Source organism: Siphateles boraxobius, unplaced genomic scaffold, assembly GCF_051911475.1.
Source record: "Siphateles boraxobius isolate OS27281-9 unplaced genomic scaffold, OSU_SipBor_1 12, whole genome shotgun sequence".
NCBI lineage: Eukaryota > Metazoa > Chordata > Actinopteri > Cypriniformes > Leuciscidae > Siphateles > Siphateles boraxobius.
In genome coordinates, this window is record NW_027508722.1 from 24,560,646 (window position 1) to 24,580,732 (window position 20,087).

At 40.3% G+C, this 20,087-nt stretch overlaps 1 protein-coding gene across 1 annotated transcript; it reads right to left on the reverse strand.

The window, feature by feature from the left end:
• Positions 1 to 1,541: 1,541 nt before the first annotated feature.
• LOC143722889 (semaphorin-7A) lies at positions 1,542 to 18,084 on the reverse strand. Its single transcript, XM_077214594.1, has 14 exons — positions 17,878 to 18,084; positions 15,641 to 15,780; positions 15,235 to 15,291; positions 14,498 to 14,593; positions 13,827 to 13,923; positions 13,175 to 13,282; positions 8,052 to 8,191; positions 7,791 to 7,966; positions 6,901 to 7,009; positions 6,512 to 6,713; positions 5,997 to 6,112; positions 5,597 to 5,769; positions 5,441 to 5,496; positions 1,542 to 4,523 (listed from the first exon to the last, which is right to left on the reverse strand). The coding sequence occupies exons 1-14, from the start codon at positions 17,954 to 17,956 to the stop codon at positions 4,177 to 4,179; spliced, it is 1,896 nt and encodes a 631-aa protein (XP_077070709.1). The 5' UTR covers positions 17,957 to 18,084; the 3' UTR covers positions 1,542 to 4,176.
• Positions 18,085 to 20,087: the final 2,003 nt, after the last annotated feature.

A 20,087-nucleotide genomic window follows, 5' to 3' on the forward strand; every position in this document is an offset into this window, starting at 1 on the left:
AATCATAATCAACCACGGCTTTAATCAAAATTGCTCCCTCTACCTCTTGCAATGTGTTTACTGGCGTGAGGGCGGGACAACCTGTCACTCACATGAGATCACAGCAGTAGCAAACCACAGCGATCTAATTCAACTCCCAATAGACAAAATTCCAATCAAAAAAGTTCCATCCAACATTTTTTCTTGTTCAAGAAATTTGTTTCACTCACTGATCTAAGTGGTTTCACTCAGTTTACATCATAATAGGGAAGAAGGGACTTTTGCAACTTTTGCAATTAACATTTAATAACAACGACTTACTAAATTTAGTGTCAACTTCTTTCTTCTGTGGAACAAAGATGTCTGTTTTCCCCCCATTAAATATAAGTCAATGGTAACCAAAGCTGTTTGGTTACCAACGTTCTTATAAATATCTTATTTTGTACTTGGAGAAGATTCCTAAGCCCTACACAGCCACAGGGGCCTCCAGAAGATGTCACTGCAATTAGTGCACTGCCTTTGTCAAAGACATCTGCTAAATTAACATGTTGACACATGAGGTCTGCTTCTTGCCAAGGTAACTCCCAAATTGATATGCCTTTGAAAATTAACAGCATTTTTAATAGTTTTAATATAATGTTTCACAAATCAGTGGTGTATTTTTAGTCGAACTGCTTTAGTAATAATTTCAAAATAATTTAAATCTTTTTTAATGAATGCAATATTATTTTTCCTGTTTGAATATTTTCTACTGACTTAGTGTGGTTCTCAAAACCATTTTTTTTTTACTACACGTAATGTGTGTTTAAAAAAGAAATACTAAACCTTTCTGAATGGCTAGTTGATGAATTTATGTTGCTGATGTGGAGTTATCTTCAAGTTTTTGATCTATATATATCTTTGATCTATATATATCTTTGATCTATCTATATTTGATCTATCTATATCTATCTATCTATCTATATCTTCATAATAATCTATGAAATCGCTGGTGTGGGAACTTCTCAAAATGGACTGCATGTTCCTGGGGTGGGGTTTATGTAAATTTTAGGGTTGGTGATGTAACTCACCCGGGAGCTTGTGTAGTCCCTACCAGCTGTTTGTTGTATTCTTAAAAAAACAATATAATATAGGCCTACTGTTTCACAAATCAGTGGTGTATTTTTAGTCTTTAGTCGAAACTGCTTTAGTAATCATTTCAAAATAATTTAAATCTTTTTAAGTAATGCAAATTTTTTTTAGTTTGTTAGTTTTAGTGAGTTAGTTTGGTTATCAAAATTTTTTTTTTTACTACACTTAATGTGTGTTTAGTAAAGAAATACTAAACATTATATAAATTTGCTTTTCACAATTGAAAACATCTTGCCATGTTTACAATTTAAATAAAAAAATATAATTCTGTTGTGTTTTGGTGATTAAGCCAAAAGCAACATTTACAACCACAATAGCGAAAACTGCACAATAGCAAGTTTGTTCCATACTGTACATTTTAAAATACTAAATACATATATCTTTACAAACAAAACATTGATGAACAATCAAAAACATAAATACAGTAGATATTTTTGTTATTTATTTTAATGCACATTTTCAGGGAAACATTTAATGTATAATACGTTTATGTATTTTACAATGTTTTCAACCCCTTTAGAAAAAAAAAAATTGCTGACTTTTGGTAACCAGTTATAAATATGAATTATTAAGTGCAAGCTCACACAACTGCAAGATGCTTTGAGCATTAACCCGTGCTGAGCGTCCCTACATGAGAAAACACTCCCTGCCACAAGTCTCGGGCAAAAAACACAATGCATAGCAAATGACAGATGATAAAAACACAGTTGCCTCGCAACACTTACAGAGTAAAAAACGAATAAAAAAAATAAACATGTAACAGTTGTTTACAATATTGATTTTGTGTGATCTACATGGAAAGACCCTTTCCATGGGTCATTTACACTGCCAAAAGTGATTTAGAGAGAGAGAGAGAGTGTGTGTGTGTGTGTGTGTGTGTCGGTGTGAATCTAGATTCTGCTAAATGTGTCTCAGAAAGGTAAACGTTTGGCTTTGAAGCACAGTGGAAAAGTTAGAAAAGCTCTCTGATGAAAATGACACAACATAGGTTTGGCACTACAACGTTCCTGCATTTAATGCAGTGTAGCACATTAGGCCAAGAGACAGAGGTACGAGTACACAGAGAGGGCAACAGTGCTGTGGCATTCAGCATGCAAACAGAAGGTTAGCACACATAGCATAAATAATGTGTAAAGCAACAGTCAGTCCATGGACTATTTACATGGCTTATATGAAACTTTAAATATCTCGTGATGCCCAAACATCAACGCAGAGATCCATATGGAAATACAAAACAAACTTTTGATTAAATTGGCAGATTATGTCACCAGTAGAGCAAGAAACAGAATGGCACAAGACGTAACCACAAATAAAAAAAAATCTTCTGAAAACACAATGCACCTCTGGTTAATTAGTAATCAATTCATTCATAACACCATTGTTTCACCCCTGCTCCTAAAATACAGTGTGGAAAGAACAAGGTTAAAGACAAATTTGGCATTTGGGGTCAGTTGCTCTGAGAGAGAAAGAAACAAAAATAGTGGTGAGGTGTATGTGTGTGTGTTAGAGGTGCCGATGACAATAAGAGACGATTATGTGCTAGTTAGAAAGTTCTTGTATATGAGCATCTTAATTTTCCATTTCTGTAATGTGTATAAGATAAAGTTTTATCGCTGAAGTGATGATCAAATAAAATGATATGACGTAAAATGGTGACAGATTTACACTATGAACACCTCAGTGCAGAATGACTGTTTAGATCCATCAGGAATGCTTTCTATTCCCATAGGCAGCAATGGTGAAAAACAGCATATGCAGAGCATTACAATTAAAACAACATTATAATTAAGCCTCTTTACACTGCAACTACAAAATGCAACGCCATATCACATGTACTGAAGCTTATTTGAACGCAAAATGTAAAAATGACATAAGCATGAAAATTACAGGCGTCAGAGATGCAAGAGAGTTCATGGCTGTTAAACACAGTGACATACCAAGATAAACTATCTGGTTTTATGGATTCTGGTTATTCTTCCTGTTCACACTGACTAAAAAAAGTTGAATCTGCATTGGTTTTGTATTGTTTTTGCAGTTCATATTTCTAGTAGTGACTGATAAGTGATTTCAAACTTCTTAAACAGGCTCAAACAAATCAGCTGTATGTACTGTACTCCTGAAATCATGCTAAAATAACATTCTGTGTCAGGTGGAAAGACAAAGCCAGCAGATTCTGCAGGTTCTGCTCAGTTTGCAGGTTGTGCTTAGGATGTGACCCTTACAGCTTAAAGGGACTCATCCTTGTTTTAAGGCTTCAGAACTGTTCTAATGGCACACAATGGAAAAAAAAATTATAACAGCATATTCATGTTTCAGCATGTACACGCTTTTTTAACCCAGCAATTCTACATACCAACGAAAAAGTAACACTTTAAAATAAGGTTCAATTTGGTTAAATCATTAGGTAACGTGAATTAACAATGATCAGTACACATAATTTAATTTAATGTTCATTTCTTACATACACTAATATATTTTTAGCATTTTAAGCTGTATAAATGAACAGTAGTTCAAGTATTATAAACAAAAATGAATTTACAATTAACTTGTGTTACTGTATAGTGAGTACTGTAAAAAAAAATGTTAATTCATGCATCAACTAAAGTTTTTGAACCTTTCTATAAAGTGTTAACGAGAAAACTAACCAAGTTAAATAACTGATCTCGATTCCATGTCTAAGTGTAGTTAGCAAAGCAGTCTTCTGAAACATCTGAAAGATGGCACTAACATTTTGCAAGCAATGTACACATCTCATGTATTAGATATTTGAATATACAGTATATAAGTCTAAATGCTTGCTTTTAGGCTGATAGGCATGAAACAGTACACTTACATAAGTTCATGTAATACATAACACTGGTGTTTGGTATGATAAAGCATTTTGCAAAATGAGACAATTTCAGGCATTTTCTCGGCCCTTCAAAGAAAAGAAATTGCTCCGAATAAGAAACAAGAAACACAGTTTATATAGAGACCAGCTGCTCCCCTGCGGTTTAGTTGGACCGGTCTAGGTACTCATGCTCTGCTGACCTCGTTTTCCTTCCGATCCCTCAGGATTCACTGGATCTACAGGAGCCAGTGTGCCGCGGCAGCCAGCAGCAGAGCCGACCCCAGGGTGGAGGCTAGCGAGGTGGAGAGGGGTCCACCGTTGAACACTAGCTTGTAGGACACCACCTCCTGTTGCAGACCGTTCTCCTCCACCAGACAGCGGAACACACCCTCCTTCAGAGGCAGGTCAGGGGTGGGTGCCAGCACACACGAGGAGCCAGAGATGGTGCAAGGGTATTCCTTGATGCAGTTGTCTTTCTCCCAGCGGTAAGTGGCATGGTAGGATCGCACTGGGCACGGTAGCAGGACCTGTCCATCTTTATCCACTAAAATTTGTTTGGGGATGGTGCTACGTGCCTTATGAGCTGTATTCCACAATTAAAGGAAACATTTTAGAATATCTGAAACCATTTTTAATAAAAATACTTTTATTTTATATATACACTACTGTTTGGGGTCAATAAGATTTGTAATGTTTTTATGTCTCTTATGCTTGCCAAGGCTGCATTTATTAGATCAAAGATACAGTAAAACAGTAATATTGTGAAATATTTTTACAATTCCAAGTAACTGTGTTCTATTTTAATGTGTGTAAAATGTCATTTATTCATGCGTTGGCAAAGCTGAATTTTCATCAGTCCTTACTCCAGTTTCGGAAATCATTCTAATATGCTGATTTGGTGCTCAAGAAACATTTCTTATTATTATCAATGTCAAAAACTGTTGTGCTGATTAATGTTTATGTGAAAATGGAATAAATATTTTTTTTGTTTGTTTCAGGATTCATTGATGAGTAGAAAGTTCAAAAGAATAGCATTTATTTGAAAAATATATTTTTTTAACAATGCAAAAATATTAATGTATTTTATATCATAAATGAATATATATACCTGTATAGCATATATTGCAGACATGATACTACTATTAATGTTTGTCTCTTCTGAACACAGAACACTTCTTAACTATTATTACAGGGTTACAAATAGGCTACTTATTTTTTTATTATTATTCTTAGGGTTTTAATTGTTTGTCTATACAGTATCTTGTAAAAAGAAAAATTCAATGGCATTAAATACTGTTAAGTCAGTGAATTCCAGGAAAAAAATATTATATGGCAAGTGATGAATAATAAAAACTATATTTAGAAAAAATGCAAAAATGGGTTTCATTGGGAAGAAGAAGCTGAAACTGTTTTGAAAACTTTCCAATTCTTAAGTTCCATAAAGGGTTCAGAGATACGACAAGAAAAATGTCACCTTTAAAAGTCTCAAAGACAATTTACCTGGAGCATCGCCGCAGACCAAGGCACTGGAGTGGTCAAGGGTCTGAATAAGGGCCCTGATTTCAAAATAGTGAGACATTTTTTTTTTTACTTAGGTTACTTCGTCAGGAAAAACAGTAATACATCATTGTGTGATATTTGTGAGTGCATATGTACCCAGTGCTAATGTTGTAGTTTGCTGGGATTGCAGTACACTTCCTCTTGGACTTGTCCCACGCACAATATGGATCTCGTGAAAGGATGCATTCCCGGCAGCCTAGTCCGTACCGACCACAGTCTGCCAGGGGGATGCGCTGCACTTCAAGCTCTGTGGCAATATAGAGATGACCCTGGCAAAAAGCAGAATTCAGAGGTGAAAGGTGCCATCTGGATCCTATCAAACTCTATTTTAAATATCTACGTGAACAGACTTTGAATTACTCTCTCACTGTATTGTGCAAATAGTAATTCAAAGCTATTTATAATTATATATCCGTGGAATAATATGTCCTACCACTGCAGGCTAAAATTGGCCTGTTTTAGTGTGAGTTCACATCATTAAAATGTGGGTCTGTACCTTTTTAGAGTCAATTGCCATGTTAATGACGGGACTATCATCGTGGAATAAAGAATACTGCGCTATGATAAAGGCTCCTTCTATGGCATGGAGCACCTTCAGGACTTTACCCTTTTCTGTACAGGAGACACAGGAAAAATAGAATTAGAAAAGATAGAAAAACAATAATAGAATGAGAATAAATTATGGGGTGCAAAGTTGGGTATAGATGTTGGTGCAAAATTCATTTTTTGTCAATATCAGAGATTTGTTTTATTTTACCGGTATCACTCAATATTGAATATTTAATTGAGTTGCTGATTTCTGCTACTTGTACATTTGCTGCCACCAAATACTTAATCTTCAAAAATACTAATAAAATAATATAACTGTTAAATATTATCTTTAGCAATTTCCATTTTCATACTGTATTATATTATTATAATTATAGAGTTTTAAAATCGGCTATTTAGAAGTATCAGCTGATATTACAATATCAGTGCAATCCCCCCCCCCCCCCCCATGATTCAGAATACCTGTGCCCAGATAAATGACGCTGTAGTGTTCATCATTGACAGCCAAAACTGTGTCTGCCACAAGATGTGTGAAGTGGTCATGAACTGGCAGTTCCAGAGGGGTTTCGCCAACCGGCTTGATCATATCCTCAATCTCAGGGTGATCCCTGATCACAGTCAGGATCTTCTGGTTATGAGCCTGAGTGTTGTTCCTGAAAGCACACTGGATAAAGGCGAACCACACAAATGAAAAATCAGGTTGTGCCTTTGTGTTATGAAATTGTAGGATAGTATTTTATCGATACATTCAAAGTTATTTTAATAAATGTTTAGAATGTAATAATATGTATAACAAAATTAATCTGTTGGCACATAATTATGCCTTTGGTTGACGTTTCGGTGTGCTGTACCGTTCCAGGACGAGGGGCCGCTAAAGGTGAGTTGTAGCCCTTCAGTTTGGATGTAGAAAAGGCACTGTCAATGTCTTCAATTGAGTACGCACACACTACAGTGGTGTTCCTGTAGAAAGAGATAAACATGGAAAACAGATTTTAATCAACTATGGATATTCATTCTGTGATCTGTTAAATATTACATTCATCAGTGTAAAGAAATAATTAATGTTTTAAAAGATTAGCTTTCAGTTAATGTTAATGTAAAAATAGGGGAAATGAGCATGCACAATTAAATATTCAAATGATAAATTGAAAAAAAGAAACGTAATATTGATCAATATGGTACAAATACGGTACCAATGGTTTATATAAAAGAAAGCTTGACGTAAGCACAACTGACAATGTTTTTATCAGTGTTTTGAGTAAAAAATCTGTAGAGATGTATTTTGAACTTTTGCCAAAGGCATTATCCAACTGCATGATGTCAAATGTCTTCCTACTCACTTTTAGACTTCAAATGTGACCCTGGACCACAAAACCAGTCACATGGGTCAATAATTTTTTTTGTTTGTTAGGGTAATTTTGGGCGAGATACAACTATCTGAATATCTGGAATCTGAGGTTGCAAAAAAATCGAAACATTGAGAAAATCGCCTTTAAATTTGTCAATTTATGTTAACAATTGTGCTGCATTCACTCACAAAAATAAATAATTTATATATTTACGGTAGGAAATTTACAAAATATCTTCATGGAACATGATCTTTACTTAATATCCTAATGATTTTTGGCATAAAAGAAAAATCTATAGTTTTGACCCATACAATTTATTGTTGGCTATTGCCACAAATATACCCGTGCTACTTGTGACTGGTTTTGTGATCCAGGGTCACATATCTGCTTACCAGGCATTGGAGAAGAGGCCATATATCAACCCAGTGCGGAGATGAGAGGTCAGAACGAAGGCCTGTTTGAAGTTGTTGTACTGCACAGAAGTTCCAGCTTTCCCACACATCACACGTGCCTTCAGGAATGTGGTCCAAGAGTTTGGCAGCACATTCTGAAGCCCTCCCTCATCAACCTGAGCCACAGATGCAAAGGTTATCAAAAACCTAGAGTCCTCACAGCAGTGTGTCTGAAGCAGGAATGGATCAAGAGAGTGTTACCATGCAGACTCGTCCTATCCGAGCCCTGTAAGGCTCTTCATCTACATTGGCTGTACTGTTGACCTCACTGAAGAAGAAATAGATCTCATCTTTGAGTTTCTCTTTGTGTGGTATCACAGCGGCTCCTGCAAACTGGGGATCTGAGAGAGAGGGTGAGAGCAGATTTATTATTTTCATAGACTCTTTGTGTTTTATTGTTGTTGAACCTTTATCTTAGTTGAAATCATTTTTTTAATGTTTAAAATGCTTTCTCCTATCCTAGCTTAATATGAATAGATTTAAGTAAGCCAATCACGAGATTATATATATATATATATATATATATATATATATATATATATGGCGACGGGGGCGTGGTCTCGCAAAGAAGTCTGTAGTGAGAGACGAGTCAGCGAGCTGTGCGGTGAGTAAGTAGGTCAAGTGCAGATGATGAACACCTGTGTCTGATTGCACTGATTGGTGTGGAGACCGCATATAAGCTGCCAGGAAGGAGAGAGCGAGAGAGAGAAGCTCCTGGGACTCGCACGCGCCCCGCAGCCGAAACCCGCAGTGTACAAACGGATTGGAAAGAGTTTTTGACTGAATGGACTGAGTTATTTATGCAACGGGAAGAGTGGTCGTTTGACTGAACCTTGAGAGCTGGAGACATACAGCGAGAGCTGGTACAGCGGGAAGAGTGTTTTCGTATTCAAGTGCTGTAGTGGTACACTACGGTGAAGGCGCACGAGGGTACCTTTCTTTTGTTCTTTTATTGTTCTGAATAAAGTGCGAGTCCCAAGTTCGCCGACCCTGTCTTCTTCTTCCTTCACCCACATACACTGAAATTGACTACACTGGTGCCGAAACCCGGGAAGGAGAAGCCGGGAAGGAGAACCCGCCGCCATGCAAAACCCGCCGGGAACGCCATTTGCGGACCTCATCCAAACGCTTGCGGGTCTTCACAGGGAACAACACCACGCCCTGCTGGCCATAAGGGAGGAGCAGGATCAACGGTTCCAGCTGCTCCTGCCACCGCCCGACATCGCTGGACCAGCCCATCCAACTGGCAGAGGATCACATGGTGGCGAGCCCCTCCCATCTGTCTCTCTCTCTCCCTCTCTCTATCTCTCGTCCCCTTCTCTTCCCAAACCTGTCCCCCTTCCCAGGTCTCGTGGGGGGCTGATGCCCCGGCCGGCACCGAGGTGGAGAACGGGGCCTCCGGCGGAACCCGTCCCGGCATCCAGGGCCCCACCCAGGTGGACGGCGTCGCTCGACCCCTCCGCCCAGGTTTCTGCAGCCTCGCACTCTCCACGCCAATCTCTTGACCCGCTTCCCGCCACTGGGGGCGGCGGGGAGGCCTGGGCCGGCCTGTTGGCGCTGCGGGGACCCAGGACACTTTATAGACCGGTGTCCGGTGATGGAGGTGGGGACACTGATCCGGGTCCCCGTCGCGCCGCAGGCTGCCCCCGATCAAGCTGGCCTGTACCAGATACCAGTGAGTATCAAGGGGGGTACCTATCTGGGTTTGGTGGATTCAGGCTGCAACCAAACCTCCATTCATCAAAGCCTGATTCAACCTGGGGCATTGGATAACAGCCGCATGGTTAAGGTGCGGTGTGTGCACGGGGTGGTGGTGAGTTATCCTATAATGCCTGTGGTAATTCAATTTAGGGGACAAAAACATAGCATAGAGTTGCAGTTAATCCACACCTCCGGCATCCGCTAATTCTGGGAATGAATTGGCCGGCTTTTAGTAAATTATTGGGGTCTTTGTGCGCGGATGCCTCTTGGAAAAAGAAAAGCAAGGGGAGGACAGCGGTTGTTCAGGTGGGAAATGCGGAGCCGGGACCTCTGGCTTCTGCTGCGGGGGAACAGAGTGCTCTGGAGAGAACCATCCTCACAGAGCGCGATGATTTTCCCCTGGAGCAGTCCCAGGACGAGACATTAAAACATGTGTTTGATCAGGTCCGTTCTATCGGCGGCCAGGTACTCCACCCAGACCAACCGCTCTCTTACCCCTACTTTGCTATTTTGAAAGATAAGTTGTATCGGGTGACCCAAGACACCCAATCAAAAGAAGATACAACATAGTTATTAGTTCCTAAGAGCCGCCGGGAAATGCTTTTTCAGGCGGCTCAGTGTAATCCAATGGCCGGGCATTTAGGTCAAACGACGACACTAAAACGTCTCATGGCCCGATTCTTTTGGCCGGGAATTCACGAGAATGTCGTGAATGTCAGTTGGTGAATCCACCAGCCAATCCAAAAGCACCATTGTGCCCCCTTCCATTAATGCAGGTCCCCTTCGAACGAATTGGTATGGACCTCATCGGGCCATTAGAACGGTCAGCACGTGGGCACCGCTTTGCGTTAGTCCTGGTGGATTACGCAACGCGGTACCCCGAAGCAGTCCCGCTCCGTAACATTTCTGCCAAAAGTGTTGCAAGCGCGCTCTTCTCGTTAATCTCCCGGGTGGGAATCCCTAAGGAGATTCTCACCGATCAGGGCAAGGCGTTTATGTCACGAACTATTCGCAAGCTTTACGAATTATTGGGCGTTAAATCGATTCGCACTAGCGTCTACCACCCACAGACAGACGGGCTAGTGGAACGATTTAATCGCACTTTGAAGTCCATGATTCGGAAGTTCGTTCACGAAGACGCCAAAAATTGGGATAAGTGGCTAGAACACCTCTTGTTTGCTGTACGCGAGGTCCCCCAAGCCTCCACGGGGTTTTCCCCCTTTGAGCTTCTCTATGGGCGTCATCCCCGCGGGGTGTTGGACGTTCTTAGAGAAACTTGGGAGGACGGACCGTCCGCTAGTAAAAACGAAATTCAGTATGTCTTGGACCTGAGAACAAAACTCCACACTTTGGGGCGGCTATCAATGGAGAATTTGTTCCAGGCCCAGGGCAGACAGAGTCAGCTGTACAACAGGGGGGCTAGACTGCGTCAATTTGCACCGGGAGATAAAGTACTTGTATTACTCCCTACTTCCAGCTCTAAATTACTCGCCAAGTGGCAAGGACCGTTTGAGGTCACACGGCGGGTTAGCGATCTCAATTATGAGGTGGTTCGAACAGATAGGGGCAGAGCACATCAAATTTATCATCTCAACCTCCTCAAAAAGTGGGTTGAGGCCGAGTCAGTGATGCTGGCGACGGTAGTGAGCGGAGAGGAGGATCTCGGGGCAGAAGCCACCACAAAACCACAATCTCTCGCGCTGGCTCTTGGTGGAGATCACCTCTCACCCTCCCAGCTCACTGACATTAAAAATTTACAAGCTGAATTTGCTGATGTGTTCTCGCCCCTGCCTGGCCGAAAGGACCTCATTCAGCACCACATTGAGACGGAACCGGGTGTGGTGGTACGCTGCCGCCCATATCGTTTACCTGAACACAAGAAAAAGGTAGTTCAGAACGAATTAGAGGCTATGCTGGATATGGGGTAATAGAAGAGTCCAGCAGTGACTGGGCGAGCCCGATAGTTTTGGTTCCTAAAACCGACGGCTCGGTCCGGTTCTGTGTAGACTATAGAAAGGTGAACGCGGTGTCTAAGTTCGATGCTTATCCAATGCCGAGGGTTGACGAATTGCTTGATCGGCTGGGTACTGCTCGTTTTTATTCGACACTGGACTTAACAAAGGGTTATTGGCAGATCCCCTTGTCTCCTATGTCCAAAGAAAAATCAGCTTTCACAACGCTGTTCGGTTTACACCAATTTGTAACCCTTCCTTTCGGCTTGTTCGGGGCTCCTGCGACTTTTCAGCGTCTGATGGACAAAATTCTCCGGCCGCATGCAGCATATGCCGCTGCCTACTTGGATGATATTATCATCTATAGTAATGATTGGCAGCGTCATATGCAGCATTTGCGTGCTGTCCTGAAGACGCTGGGAAGGGCGGGGCTCACGGCCAACCCAAACAAGTGTGCGATTGGGCGTGTGGAAGTAAGGTATCTGGGCTTCCACTTGGGTCACAGACAGGTGCGTCCCCAAATTGATAAGACGGCAGCGGTTGCGACCTGTCCGAGACCCAAGACCAAAAAGGAGGTTAGACAGTTCCTGGGGCTAGCGGGTTATTACAGAAGGTTTGTGCCTAATTATTCGGACCTCGCTAGCCCGCTGACTGATCTAACTAAAAAGGAGGCACCAGATACGGTCCAGTGGACGGAGCAGTGTCAGCAGGCTTTCACCCGGATAAAGGCTGCTCTGTGTGGCGGGCCGCTTTTACCTGCCCCTGACTTTTCTCTCCCTTTCATCCTACAGACAGACGCATCGGACAGGGGGCTGGGCGCGGTCCTGTCCCAGGTGGTGGAGGGTGAAGGGCTCCCCGGCCTGAGTCGGGCGGTGGGGGTATGTGGCGAGGGGGGCGTGGTCTCGCGAAGTCTGTAGCGAGAGACGAGTCAGCGAACTGTGCGGTGAGTAAGTAGGTCAAGTGCAGATGATGAACACCTGTGTTTGATTGCACTGATTGGCGTGGAGACCGCATATAAGCTGCCAGGAAGGAGAGTGCGAGAGAGAGAAGCTTCTGGGACTCGCACGCGCCCCGCAGCCGAAACCCGCAGTGTACAAACGGATTGGAAAGAGTTTTTGACTGAATGGACTGAGTTATTTATGCAACGGGAAGAGTGGTCGTTTGACTGAACCTTGAGAGCTGGAGACATACAGCGAGAGCTGGTACAGCGGGAAGAGTGTTTTCGTATTCAAATGCTGTAGTGGTACACTACGGTGAAGGCGCACGAGCGCACCTTTCTTTTGTTCTTTTATGGTTCTGAATAAAGTGCGAGTCCCAAGTTCGCCGACCCTGTCTTCTTCTTCCTTCACCCAAATACACTGAAATTGACTACAATATATATATTGTATTTTTATTTATTTATTTTTTTATCAATTTTACTCACAACATGCTATCCGGCAAAAAAGGATTTCATTCATTATGCTAAGCTAACCTAGCATCGGCGCTGCCAGACTAAGACAATGCATGCACTGAGACAAAAATTCGTTTGCACACCTATCTAAATGTAGGGGAGATGGTGAAAAAACAGTTGCGTGTTCCTTTAAACTGACATACTGTAGGATCCGTTAGCTCAGTCCATCAAGACAATCACCAAGCTGCTAATGCAGTATTATATAACAACAGTCAACTCACTCAGTAGCCATTTATTCTCTGACTTCAGCTGTTTTTTGGACCCATATGTGCGACGGATAGAGCCAGTCTGTCCTGCAACCCCTGACAGAGCAGAGTACAGATTCCCATCTAAATAAGGAGAGAGATAAGTATATCTATCAGTCAAACCTCTGTGAGTCCTGTCAAATCAAAGATTCTGAAACTTTGATTTAAATGTAGCAATGTTTGCAATACTTTGATACTCAAAGTAAAAATATAGGGCTGCAACGCACTGCGAACTACTTCCTTCTGACTGACAGATGGAACCATTGTTGACACATGCAATTTCTTTCAGAATCAGTGTTGACCTTTCAGCTCTGCTAACTTACATGGCATATGAAATACTCAACTTTATATCTGACATTTGAAACACTAAAGAAAAGGTAAAGAAAACACAGGGAGTGTTGATATTTTTGGAATTTGTTCTTTTACATTTCCTCTGATACACACTGTATTTTCTAAAGAGATATGACAAGATTTGAAGCTTTGAGCATGTCACATTACAGTCTGCTCTATTTCAGAAACAAATACCTATTCAAATGAAAGAACTAAATAAAAAATATGAACAAAACATTCTCTCCCGCATTATCTCCTTCCTTTTCCCTTTTTCCATTCCTCTCCTTTCTCTATCTACCTGCTGACAGACTGATGGAGCGCTGAGAAGGGAAAGGTGCCAAGATGTTAGACGCTGTTGTTTCCGCCGGCATTTCCGTCAGTACAGTGTCATTTACCTGGATGAGAGAGATGACGTGATTATTCAGTAATTCTCAGGCTTTTATTAAGGAAACAGCAGTGACACTGTAGCACTTTGAGAAATCATACCTCTTTTTTAGCAGAACACTTTTTTTACATAATAATTATTCATCCACTATATGTCTGTCCCACATTTCAGGATGTCATTTTATTGTACTACTTTCAGTTCTGTCATTTTAATCTAAGCACTGTTAGAACTGTTAAAATGATTCAGTTATAAATCACACCCACAGCAGAGACACACAAAGGTTATAAAAATGTTCACAATAATACAGAAGTGGTTAAATAAACAGCCTGAATTTTGTCAAAGCAGCTGAGCTCAGAAGGAAAACTGGTCTTATTTCATTCGCTTTCTCATGCAACCACAGAAAATGCTAAAGCGAATGAAATAGATTATGAGTAATATTTGATAAGTGTCTTCGCAACATAATTTATTATTTTAAATAAACCCGAAAAGTCTGCATTTAGCAGGTGTGGTGTGCACATCTATTTGTTATTTGTTTCTGCAATTTTAGGCCCTTTTTATAAACAATGGCATTTAAGGCATCTTACCAGGAGATAACATTTAGGAGAACCCGCTGTTGTCCCACACACCACGAATGAATCACCGACTTTCTCAATTACTGAGATGAAATTATCACACTCTTGCTATAGAAAGATGAAAAAAACACAATATTTGTCAATACAAAACATACGGACATCATATATTATAAATTAAAGAAAGAATATAGTTGCTAAATACTGTATGTCATCTAATTGTGGGCTTGGGGAGGCTCTTTCCTTTTCCTTTTTCTATACTAATTGTATTTGCAGCTTCAGCATAAACACCCCAACAACCATCTTTATTTCGATTTTAAAGGAGCCCATCACTCATGTGTTGGCTTTCTGTCTGTGCCATTACCCTTAAAAAATAGCCTCATTCAGTCAACTCTGAGTGATGACCTGCTCATCATGGATGACTATTTCTGTAGATGTTGAACCAGGGCAGTGAATCCAGTCAGGCTGAGGAGCGTCTGGGAAATACGTTCATAAATGTTCTGATTAAAGTCATTTTCAGAATTCACTATTTATTATAATCCAGCTTAACCTGATGTGTGTAATTCACACAGTGGATTTATGAGAAATGGATAACTGGACACATTGTGCTAGTCACTTCTTGTGCACAGTAAGATATGTGAGTGAATTGAATCGCACGGTTTAAATTAGTTGAGATAATCCTTTTCTTTGCTTGAAATGCCAACTAGCTTGAGGTCTGAACTGACTGAACATTGTTGGATTGTCTCTCTTACCTTCCATCCTGATGAGACACACTTCGCTTTTGCATTCTCATCCATTACCACAGGGATCTGTGAGCACATCAACAACATTACTAATCATGCAGCCTTGCATACATAATAATGTAGGGATGAATTGTTCTCATCATTTTAGAACTACTGTATATTCTATAATTACAAAGAGAAAACAGGACATAAAATGTTATGGCTATAGTAAAATGATAAGAAGCTATAACTATCCCTCATTGCAAAGAAAAGCTTGCTTTTATGCAACCACAAGTAGTACCTGCATTATAAGACATTGTTCTGCTCCGTAAATAATACCACAGTTTGCTACTTGCCGAGTACCAGCAATCTAGGTCAGGATTTAGAGCAGTGATGGATCTACTTTAGCTCCAGGTTATGGTGTCATCCCCCCTACCTGCTTGTCATGCACTCCTTTATCACTGAAGCTGAGCTTATAGATGACTCCTTGGCCCCCCACATACAGGACATCGGTTTCCTGTTGGTGGTAAACCGTGGTGTAGTTTTCCGGTTTCATGAAGCGAAACCGAGGAGATTCTAAAGACAAATGAAATGCAGAAATGTAGTGTATAAACAGGGTTTTGGACATTCTCATTTTGTATATGTTCACATATTGCACAAATGAATAATGTACTGTGAATGTAAATCCGTGGTTCTCAGCTGGTGGGTTGCAATTCAAAAATGGGCCACAGGGAAAAAACAATACAAATAACAAAATTACCCATAAAAATTTATATATTTAGGATATAGCAAATGCAAAATAATAAAAAATAAAGGCTTCTTATATGAGCCCATGTAAATGCAGTAAATGCTTCCTCTATCTTTTTTTTGTTGAGATCAAAGGCTGTGCATCCAAACTCTATAGTGTTTTGGTCCAAATCATCACTTGGTTTTATAGTAATAGTTAAGTATAACATATTCCAGTGTTGGTCATCACATTTTTGCTGTTGTGTGCATTAACAAAACTGTCAATTTTCCTTTTAGACTGTTTTATATACATAATTTTGCATATTGTTGGACCTGTGCGTTTGTTAAATGTTATGGTAAATATTATGTCATATTTTAAATGCTCTCACTTGATTTTCACAGTAAAATCTGGGTTTTAGAGCAAAACCAGTTGAGAACTATACAGTAGTCTTAAATGATTAGCTTAAATGCCATAGCCGCTAATGTGGGCGTTTTTTCATTTGACCAAAATGGAGAATAGCCTACTGTCAAATTTGGTTGTCAGGGGTAACCGTAAAATTAAAATTGTTTTGATACAGCATTACATGAAGCGGAGCTACGCGATTACTTCATAGAACTAACACGTTGCAACAGGTGTTTGTCTCGGTCTGCGCTGGTCTTTCAGCACAATCAATAACTGGCTATTCGGGGGGTGGGGAGGGCTGAAGAGGTCGAAAAAGCCTGCAGACCAGTCTGAGCCGGATTCTATTTGCATATACAGCCGTCGTTTTCCTTAACACTTTAGTTCATCAGAGAATTTGTCTCCCGATCGCATCCTTGATGGCAAGAAGACGTGCGCTGAATTGAAGAGATCGCTGTCCGTGGTGCTGAAGTGGGCGGTCAAGACCAACAAGCTCAATGGTGTCTTATATTGGGCTCTCGCGGTTTCTCATATGTGTATTTGTGAGAGGTTTTAGTATCCCGTAATACTGAGGGGATGGCCGTGAGACATGATGATGTTTTTAAACAAATACATGACCCATACTGTTTGTATCGACATAAAAGTCTGTGAACGTGCTTGGAATAAATAATAAAGGTGGGTTTCGTGGAATTTTCCATGGGCTATTCTGCAAATGCGAGTGTGTTTTTCTCTGGATCGCATGTTGTACCCTGTGTTTTGGAAGTAGCTACATCAGTTGCTGCAGTGCCATCATTCCCGTTAGCTCACGCACCTGCATTGCAGCTCGATTGCGTCCTATGCTTTTCATAAAACAAACCCACTTTCTGCGTATTCTACAGGAAAATTGCTTCAAAAGAGTAATGTCATTTATGAATTTACAAGTTTAGATAGAAGGTCGTTTCAGAAAATGACTTATTCAATAGACTCCAGGAAGATTCAGGCGCTTGTTTACTACAGACCACTCGCTCTTGACCAACCACCACTAACATATCTTCAGGAGATGTTACTATGACTACACAGTCAAAAACCTTTCCAGCATAATTGTATGAACCATCAGTTACTTAATAGGCTGCATAGGCTATATGTTGGCATCGGCATATACGCTTCATTTTTATACAACGTCAGCAATTAACGCGATGCATTTACTGTATTTTTCCATTGTAGTCTTGTGTACTCTTAACTATGATTAATATCACACATACGTCATGATGTGAAGTCATGACGTGCATGTGAGCCTCAATTGTTTTTTTGTTTTCAAAACAGCAATGTAAAGCAGTCAGTGCCTCATCTTAGCTTGCGCCAATTTACTAACACTGCGATTTGATAATTTTTTTCACTTCCTACTTCCAGACTTAATACGCAGCATTTTTTTCTTGAGGGGAAAATAAGATTAGCAATTTCTGCTTCCATAAACATGACACCAGAACCTGACAACGAGAAAATTCCAGATCTCTCCACATAATCCGTAGCAGAATTAAAGTATATCATTGATGAAAATAAATCCTTACCCATCACGGTAAATTTCAGCCGGGGCGATTTTTCGGCCAAAACCACAGAGAACAGAGTCGCCAGTATGAGTAGATTCATGTTGCTGAGTGATGCTTTAATTAGAGTCACGTTAATATAAGCCTTGTCTCAGATAAGGATGGTGTTGTTTTGTGCGTGATAAGAGGGAGCTGCCTCGTCCCTCAGACCTCTGTGAGAATCTGAGCGGTAATTGCCTTCACGTCACACCTTCTGAAAGAGAGAGAAAAGGGGAACAGACATGCGCTAACGCGGATTAACAACCACACAGAGCTAAACACTTGATTTATTAGTTTAATGCATTTTAATTCATGCGTTGACATTCCACTTTAATACACTTCAGTTTGTAGATCTCATAGATGTATACATATTATAATTTACATTTAGACAGGGGTGTTCCTAACATTATATCATTTAAAACATTTAGAAATGTGTAGCTATAGGGCCAATGTCCTCCCCATTTCTGGGGAGATGTTAAATATTAAAGTATTTTAACCTTCACAAAAAATACTCTGCATATAGAAGTTAATGGCAATTTATATAATATAAAGATATATCAGAGAGAGAGAGAGAGAGAGAGAGAGAGAGAGAGAGAGAGAGAGAGAGAGAGAGAAATGTGCCTGCTATGTCTGTCAGTAGTGATTATGCTACACCATGTGTAAAAATGATTGATGACCTCATGGGGGTTATTTTTGAGCTCTGACATCAGGTTGGGTCTGTGTAACCCTAACCTGATGTCAGAGCTCAACAATAACCCTCATGACTTCCATTATAACGTGTCAAAGTAAAAAAAAAATCAATACACATATTATACTCACAAGGTAATAGACATTCCAATTATCCAATTATAATCAGGGTCAAAGGTGACACCGGCATGGAGAGGTCAAGGTCATCGCTAGGGCACGAATTGGGTGGGCCGTGGGCATGGCAAAAGGTCAAGAGTTCACCCAAGGTCAAGAGGTCACCATCAATTATAGGGTCATCAATCATTTTGACACATGGTGTAGCATAATCACTACTTCTGTCTGAAGTGTCTGATAACTACTGAAGCCTTTAGCCAGTAGTGTGTGTGTGTGTGTGTGTGTGTGTGTGTGTGTGTGTGTGTGTATGGTGGTTTGACTGACTGGAACTACCTGTGCCTTGCATTATTTGAACGCACACCTTCCAGCCAATCACAATCGAGTATTCTGACAGACAAAGGTGTGCACATATTATATAATATGTGTAATAATAATCATTATCTTGCAATAATTGGCATTCTTGACAGAATCAGCTATAATAATCTGCTCACTCTGCATCTTGCCCATGTTATTGTCCTATTCATCAGGTTCATCAATACTCTCGTAGCTCAGACAAGCCAATGCTCACTGTATCAGAGGCAGAGTGGGCCAGGAAACATATTTCCATTCTTCCATTTATTGTAGATTATTTGGCATCATGAAATCTCTTAAATTTATCACAAGATCAAATTATGTCTGTGTTAACTGACATCAATTTCAAAGCTTCTTATGCAGTTGTGTACAGGCTATTGTCTCTTTTATATGTCTTTCTTTGGCTCCAGCTAGTGGCCAAAAAGCATAAGCAACATATTTTGGTCAAAGTGGCGGCACAAATAAGTCCACACATCTGTGCGTACAGAACAGGAAGATCTGAACACTCTGTAATAGCTGTAAATTTATGTGCACACACGCACGTGCACACACACACACACACACACACACACACACACACACACACACACACACACACACACACACACACACACACACACACACACACACACACACACACACACACACACACACACACACACACACACACACACTTTTATATCTGTGCAGTATGTTTATTATTTTTTATGTGTGTATATTACAAATATGTGACAAAATTCTCAGCTTAATAAAATTATTATTTAACTGTTAATTTAGTTTTAGTTGAATTGCAACACATTTTTAGAGAATAAAAAGCATTTTTATTTGATCCTAGTACGCCCGTAGCCAGACAGACCTATATAACGGATTGAGACATCTAGAGGTAATCCTAAAGGGTTTAAACCACTGGTCATACACATGATTATCATCTTTTTTTCAGGGTTATTCTGGGCAACAGCAGAAATTACTCTCTCTCTCTCTCTCTCTCTCTCTCTCTCTCTCTCTCTCTCTCAGCAGAATCTGGTTAAAGCTTGAGAACTGTC

Coding starts and splice junctions, on each gene's coding strand:
- LOC143722889 (XM_077214594.1), bottom strand. CDS start 17,956: ATGAATCTACTCATACTGGCGACTCTGTTCTCTGTGGTTTTGGCCGAA. Junction 13,924..14,497: donor CTCCTAAATGTTATCTCCTG/GTAAGATGCCTT, acceptor TCTCTCATCCAG/GTAAATGACACTGTACTGAC. Junction 4,524..5,440: donor GGTCTGCGGCGATGCTCCAG/GTAAATTGTCTT, acceptor TGTGGAATACAG/CTCATAAGGCACGTAGCACC.